We start from the raw sequence: 6,999 nt of genomic DNA on the forward strand, positions 1-6,999 counted from the left end.
TTAATATACGGGGATGTGACGGGACGGGGATCATGTTATGTGGCCCCGTCTCCATCCCCGGGTTTTTTACTTTCGAGGATCCCCTCCACATCCCCAGTCTTGTGGGGAATCCCCATGCCCGTCAAGGCGGGTACATCGGGTTCTCTAACGGGGTGGTTCTCATTCCCATATCTAATTCCAATTTAACGTTTGGTTTATAGGAAAGTCCGTAATTGTAATTCAGGGGTTCTCGTACAAACATGAGATTTAGAAATCCATGAGGGTCATTGGTATTTCACGGTATTTCATAGGATTTGTTTGTAATAATGTTTTAAAAGTCAAACATGATAACATTTCATTCCAATTCTTCAAATTCAAATTCTTTTGATAGATTTCATTTCATCCAAAAACATTTTGCAAACAAACGTCGCCTTAGGATTATATTTCACTAAACAGAATCATTACTATTGATTTGTCCATCGATGAATACTGTTAACTTATTATGTACAAACGAGTACGAAAAATTGACTAATCCGTTTGGCTTGTGTTCTCCCACACGACTCTCCTAAGTCGATATCGATTAATCAACACCAACCACATTATGGCTTTTAATGCTCAACCGAATTCAACCCTTGTTACTTTATAAATCCCTTTCTCATCCCCTTCAATTTCCAAATCCAAAAATGAAAACGACCGAAAACCCGGTTGCAATGGCGACAGTGGCACCGATGGCACCGATGACGACCCAACGACCTGTTCGTACCGACCTCGAGTCTTCCATTTTTAAGCCCTGTAAGTTGTTCCTTCATGCATAATCGATGAATCAATCAATGATTCTTATGGGCTAATTGTGTGTTCTTTAAAAGACATGGCTAGAGCTATGGTTGCACCAGACATGGAACATCCTGACGGCACACCGGAACACAAGGCTCGAGGCATGAGCGTACTCCAACAGCACGTTGCCTTTTTTGATCAAGACAACAATGGCATCGTTTATCCATGGGAGACGTATACAGGTGAAGATAGATACAAATCCTCTGTCTCAAATTCTCACGTCCCATTTCAATCCACCAATCACGTTAATACACATCAACAAAGAAAGAACGTGAACTTTTGAATAAATTTAAAACATAAATAAATTGGATGCATCTTAATTTCATTGGTGGGACAAGGATGAGACGTTGGATTTTGAGACAGCAGATATTTATCCCGTGAAGACAAACACCGAACAAGTTTTCGCTTTCAATAATGGTCGACTTGGTTTACATATGTAATGATCCTTTCAGGGCTTCGAGCAATCGGGTTCAACGTACTTTTTTCATTGCTTGCGGGGCTATTCTTCAATTTAATATTTACTTGGCCCACACACCCGGTAAGTTGAAGTTTAGTCCATGTGTTTTTCCAAGAGTTCGTGATACGTTTGGTACAGACATAACTGAACATGCGAGAATGAGGTAGAGACGGGTTAAAAAATTCCAGAAGGTTTTTAAGGTTTTAATTTGACAAGGCTAGTTAGGTAATTTATCAATCTTGTTCCATCTCCCTGATTTTTGTTCCACCAAGTTTGTTGAGACTGACAATAATACAGTTTTGTCTCAATCCTCTCTTTGTCATGTCATGTCCTAATCTAACGCTGCATCAAACGTGCGACAAGTTTTTGCATTGAACTGTCTCATCTGTGCCGCGTACCAAACGCACCCAAAAGCTGCCTTTTTGATTATTTTTTTGTAGGGTTATATGCCTTCCTTGCTGCTACCAATTCACATAGCCAACATACATAAAGGCAAACATCCAAGTGATTCAGGGACATATGATACAGAAGGAAGGTAGATTTGTTTTATTAACGTGATTTCAGTATATAAACTTAAATGAGATTTTAATTAAACCCAACGACAAACATGTGAAGGAACCACAAGGGGCTCGTGCATTTGCTCAAATGATGTTTACAAGTAGAAATTTTTGGGGTATGAATGACGTACACCCTAAATTCTAACGGGTGCTCAAGGACATTGAAAAATACAAAAATACATCAACCAAAAAACATAAAAGTCTTCAAATAAGTCTATTATTGAATTCACCCGACCCGACAGTACCTGTTTAGGGAACGTCCAGTGCCAAAATCACTTAATGGGTAAGTCAGAAATATGACCATAAATTGGTTTTTATCTTTTAGTTAAATTCATGACCTCTCGACCTTTTTAATACTAATGAGGTCAAAATTTTAATTAAAATCTTATTTAAGGTTATATACCTAAAAATCCCTCAACCGAATTAAACCAAAAAAGTCTTGAAATCGATCAAAAAAAGCTTCAAAAGTTCCTCGAAAGCAAACAAAAAACTGGAAAGAAAAAACCCTTGAAAACGGTGGCATTCAGTTAAAAGTGCATCGAACGTATGCTTATCTTGTGAAAGATCTATCTCATTTGGAAAAATGTATTTTATTCCTAAATCGACACAATTGACTTTTCTCTCGTCAAACCGTATTTGATCTTTCCCTCGTCAAACCACGATTTAGGGCCTTTGATTCGCTTTACCAGTGCACCCGATCAGCGAAAAATCTGGGTCTACTACTGATGGAATACATGACCTTCTAAGGACTATGGAGCCATTTTTTCTTTGTCATGGATTTATAAAAATCTCATTTAATGTTACATATTTAAATGACCCCTTCTTTAGAGTAAATTATGTTTTCCGTCCCGTGGTTGGATAAAAGTTACGAATTTCGTCTATATGGTTTCAAAATTTCGATTTTCACCCCTATGCATATGCAGTGTTCAAAAAGGCGTGTCATGCACGATATGATGCAAGACAAGATTTCGCTGTTACGAAATGGCCATCGCGTTTCTATAAGACGTAGCTCACGCCTTTGGCATCTTGAAGCGCACCATGGCACGTCGCAGTGCACTGTGATTTTTAGCCAAAAAATAATAATTTATTTATTTATTTTTTATCTTTTGTGTTTTTACATTTTTAACTCTAAATTTTACACTTTTACAGCTCTAGTTAATACATCACTTACAGTTTCATAAATTCAAAAACGTTACAGACTCACGGTTAAAATGAAGTTATAAAATTACCTTTCTAAATTAAATTTCAAATTTTTAATCAAAACCATATTTTTATAATGATTGTTTATATGATTATTCTTCATATAATATGAATGTACATTTTTGTAATATCATTATCTGATTAGATTTTGTATATATATATATATATATATATATATATAATTCTATATATGACATACAGATTTGTCGTCTTATGTCACCCTTTTTTTAAACATTGTGTCCTCAACATGGCGTGTAAGGCTTGAGACTTGACCTTAGGCATGGCAACGGGGCGGGGATGGGGCGGGTTTTGTAATCCCCGTCCCCGGCCCCGGCCCCGGTCCCCGGCGGGTACGGGGATTATCATCCCGTCCTCGGTCAAATTCTAGCAATCCCCGGTCAAAACCCGGTAAACCCGGTCAATCCCCGGTCAAAACCCGGTAAAAAGTATGCTTTAGTTTGATTATGTCGGGGATCCCCGACCCCGGTTTGAGTAACATCCCCCGTCCCCGACCCCGTCCCCGGTTTGAGTCTACCGGGGATCCCCAGCCCCGTCCCCGGGACCCGTTTTAGCGGGGAATCCCCGCCCCCGTTCGGGTCGGGTGAACCGGGTTCCCCACCGGGTCGGGGCAAATCACCATCCCTACTTGACCTCGTCGCCTCGCCTTTTTGAACCTTATCCCCATGATTTGCAATCCATTTCTATTTTAGTCCCTAATACCAACACTAACTTTTAAGCATGAAGAACTAAAATAAAAATGAATTGTAAAGCACGGTGACGAAATAAGCAATAAATTTTAAATCATAAGGACGAAAAAGGTAATAAAATATACACCATAGGAATGAAAATTGTAATTTCAAAACCATAAGGACCGAAATAGAAATTTTCAACAAACAACAAGGACTAAATATGTAACTTACTCCCTTCTTTATGTTGTACAAAAATAACATCTAAACCTTCATAACTGATTTCATCTACAGGTATATGCCAGTTAACTTTGAGAGCATGTTTAGCAAATATGGCAAAACAGCACCCGATAAGCTAACCTTCAAAGAGTTGTGGAACATGACCGAAGGAAATCGTGTTTCATTTGACATCATCGGATGGTTTGTGCTTTCAGTAAATACAAATACATTCATTTCATGCACATTCAAATCGAGTGCCAATTAATTCAATATGTTTAATGTCGAACAGGGTAATGACTAAGTTCGAATGGGGGGCTGTATACATTATTGCTAAAGATGAAGACGGGTACCTGTCAAAAGATGCCATGAGAGGTGTCTTTGATGGCAGTCTATTCGAACGCCTTGCTGAAAAGAATGCAGCCAAAAAGAGGTCTTAAAATCTGAAGGTATATATATGGAGTTGATAGTTAAAGACCTTAATCCCAAGTAAATAAACATGTGTAAAAAGTACAAATGTTATGGTATGCAATACGCACAACGGCACAAGAAACATTTGTACAAGTAGTAAACTTATCTATACTGGATTATAAAGCATTTGACAAATATTTTTAAAAACCATTTTTTATACATGAAGTATTGTTTATTAATGCATATTACTTAAAATTCGATGTTACAAGTAAATTGTGCGTAACTACAACTTATTAAACCTCCATTTTTTGAATTCGTATAACTAACTGCAAATATACATCATCAACTACATGATATGCATCTTATGTAAAATATAAAATATATAATTAGAATAATTATTGACTTATACTTAAAACAAAATACTTAATTATTATTCTTATAAAAAGTTTGTTATTAAACCAAAAATAAATTACTTTGTTATTAAACCTAAATTAAAATTTGTGATAAAAATTTTGAATCAAAAAAATTACATAAAAAACGAGAGTTTTTAAAAAGTTAATTTGATATTAATATCGATATTTTTTTTTTCAAATTTTTATGAATAAAAACATTATCGCTTTCTCAAAATCACATAAAACTATATTATATCGACAGAGACAAAAAAATAAATCAAAACATTCTATCGATGTATCTAGCTGCATTGCACAAGTGTCGTTTTAACATCCAATAGAATAATAGACATAGGCTAAACTTGACTGAATAAATAACCTTGAATAATAATGAACATTTATTCATCAAATGAGTATTTGTCACAACCTTTTTTGTGAATATTTATCACATTATTCATAATGAATACTTCCAAATTCACAAGATATTTATGGTTAAAATCAGATTTGAACGAATACACACATATCTAATAATATCAAATTTGAATAAAGAATTTGATATAATCAATATATATATATTTATATATTAAAGAAGAAATCATGAGTGTTTGAGGTGGTCTCTCCTAAAACCTAGAATCTCATTTTTCTTTTTTCTCCTTCATTCTCTCAATACCCATTATTATATTTTTTGTCAATTTATGTTTTTTTGTTAAATGTTTGCATTCAACTTCAAACCATTCATCTCCTTCTATATTAATTCTAATGGCATAACTCCAAACCATTCATCTTTTCCCATCAATTATTTATTTATATATATAGAGAGAGAGAGGAGCGATCAAATGAAAATCACTCCAATTTGTAAAACCATAAAAACTACTCTCATCCGTCGTAATCTTATGAAATTTTTTCATGAAATTGTTTCATATAATACTTTTTTTGATGAAGTTGTTTCATATATAGTTATGAAATTGTTTCATATACTACTTAATGAAATTTTAATGAAACAGTTTCATATATTTCTTTAAAATTAAAATAATGAAGATGATAATATCCATGATTAACACCCTCCACAATAAAAATGGTTAATCAACCTCTCATAATTACAAAAAAAATGAACAAAATGAAAAATTATGATTGGTTGAATAAGGTTTTCACGGTTTTTACAAATTGAGTGGTTTTTATTTGAACGCTTCCATATATATATAAACAACCACTATTTATTCATCTTCATCTCTTACACCCTCTCAAATTCTCTATCCTATATATCTCTAGATTTATTTATTTTTTCTCTTTGGTTTTTCTTCTATTTTACTATTTATAATCTTCATAGTTTTTTTTCCACTTCTCCCATAATTTTATGTATGTTTGTATCGTTATTTATATTGCATTATCGTTTTTATGCATTATGTCATGAACATTTAAAGAAGTCTTCAAGTTCAATATTTGATTTTGATTGCATTATAATTTTATTTATGTTTGTATCGTGATTTTTGTTTGCATTATAACTCTTATGTATTAGGTGAAGATTTAAAATGTTCAAGTTCACTATGTAATTTTTACTTATGTTGAACGTTTTTTGGTTTGCAGGTTTTCGAGTTTTTTAACGTTTATATATCAAGTCTTGAAAATTTGAAGTTTTCAAGTTTGGGTTGTGGGAATTTATGATTATGATCTAAGGTAAGAATTTTATGCAAGTTTGTTTTGTAATTTATAGTGTATTATAATGTTATGTATGTTTGTATCAAGATTTTGATTGGATTATATTTTTAAGTATGTTCTTATCGTAAGTTTAGTTGTATTATAATTTTATGTGTGTTCATGTTGTGATTTTGATTGCATTATAATTTTATCTATTGGGTTATAAAGATTTGAAGCGTTAAGTTTGGTATGTATTTTTTTACATATCGTATAATTAGTCTATTCACTAGTGTGTTTTTAAAGTCAAGGTATGTGTTGAGGATGAAAAATGGTACATGTACATCATCCTTTGAAGGAGACATCTTTACGTAGAGTATTTTTTATTCTTATGTTTGTGTCAGATTTCTTAATATTTCCGTCGTTATTATTACACATTTTATTAAGTTTTACAACTTTATTACTAAACAAATCTCTCTCTCAATATATATATATATATATATGTGTGTGTGTGTGTGTGTGTGTGTGCGATTTATTTGAATACGATTTGTTGATGATTCTATTAACAATTAATATATATTTATATAGACAATCCTCAGATTATTAATTAAAGTACTCATATTACCACGCAACGTGCG

At 33.2% G+C, this 6,999-nt stretch overlaps 1 protein-coding gene across 1 annotated transcript; it reads left to right on the forward strand.

The window, feature by feature from the left end:
• The first annotated feature begins 662 nt into the window (after window positions 1-662).
• On the forward strand, window positions 663-4,502 carry LOC112520107 (peroxygenase-like). The gene is made up of 6 exons (XM_025128408.1): window positions 663-771; window positions 846-995; window positions 1,266-1,351; window positions 1,711-1,805; window positions 4,008-4,133; window positions 4,222-4,502. The coding sequence occupies exons 1-6, from the start codon at window positions 663-665 to the stop codon at window positions 4,367-4,369; spliced, it is 714 nt and encodes a 237-aa protein (XP_024984176.1). The 3' UTR covers window positions 4,370-4,502.
• The last annotated feature ends 2,497 nt before the right edge of the window (window positions 4,503-6,999 follow it).

Source organism: Cynara cardunculus (assembly GCF_001531365.2).
Source record: "Cynara cardunculus var. scolymus isolate 2C chromosome LG 10, CcrdV1, whole genome shotgun sequence".
Lineage (NCBI taxonomy): Eukaryota > Viridiplantae > Streptophyta > Magnoliopsida > Asterales > Asteraceae > Cynara > Cynara cardunculus.

Coding starts and splice junctions, on each gene's coding strand:
- LOC112520107 (XM_025128408.1), top strand. CDS start 663: ATGAAAACGACCGAAAACCCGGTTGCAATGGCGACAGTGGCACCGATG. Junction 772..845: donor GTCTTCCATTTTTAAGCCCT/GTAAGTTGTTCC, acceptor GTTCTTTAAAAG/ACATGGCTAGAGCTATGGTT. Junction 1,352..1,710: donor TTACTTGGCCCACACACCCG/GTAAGTTGAAGT, acceptor ATTTTTTTGTAG/GGTTATATGCCTTCCTTGCT.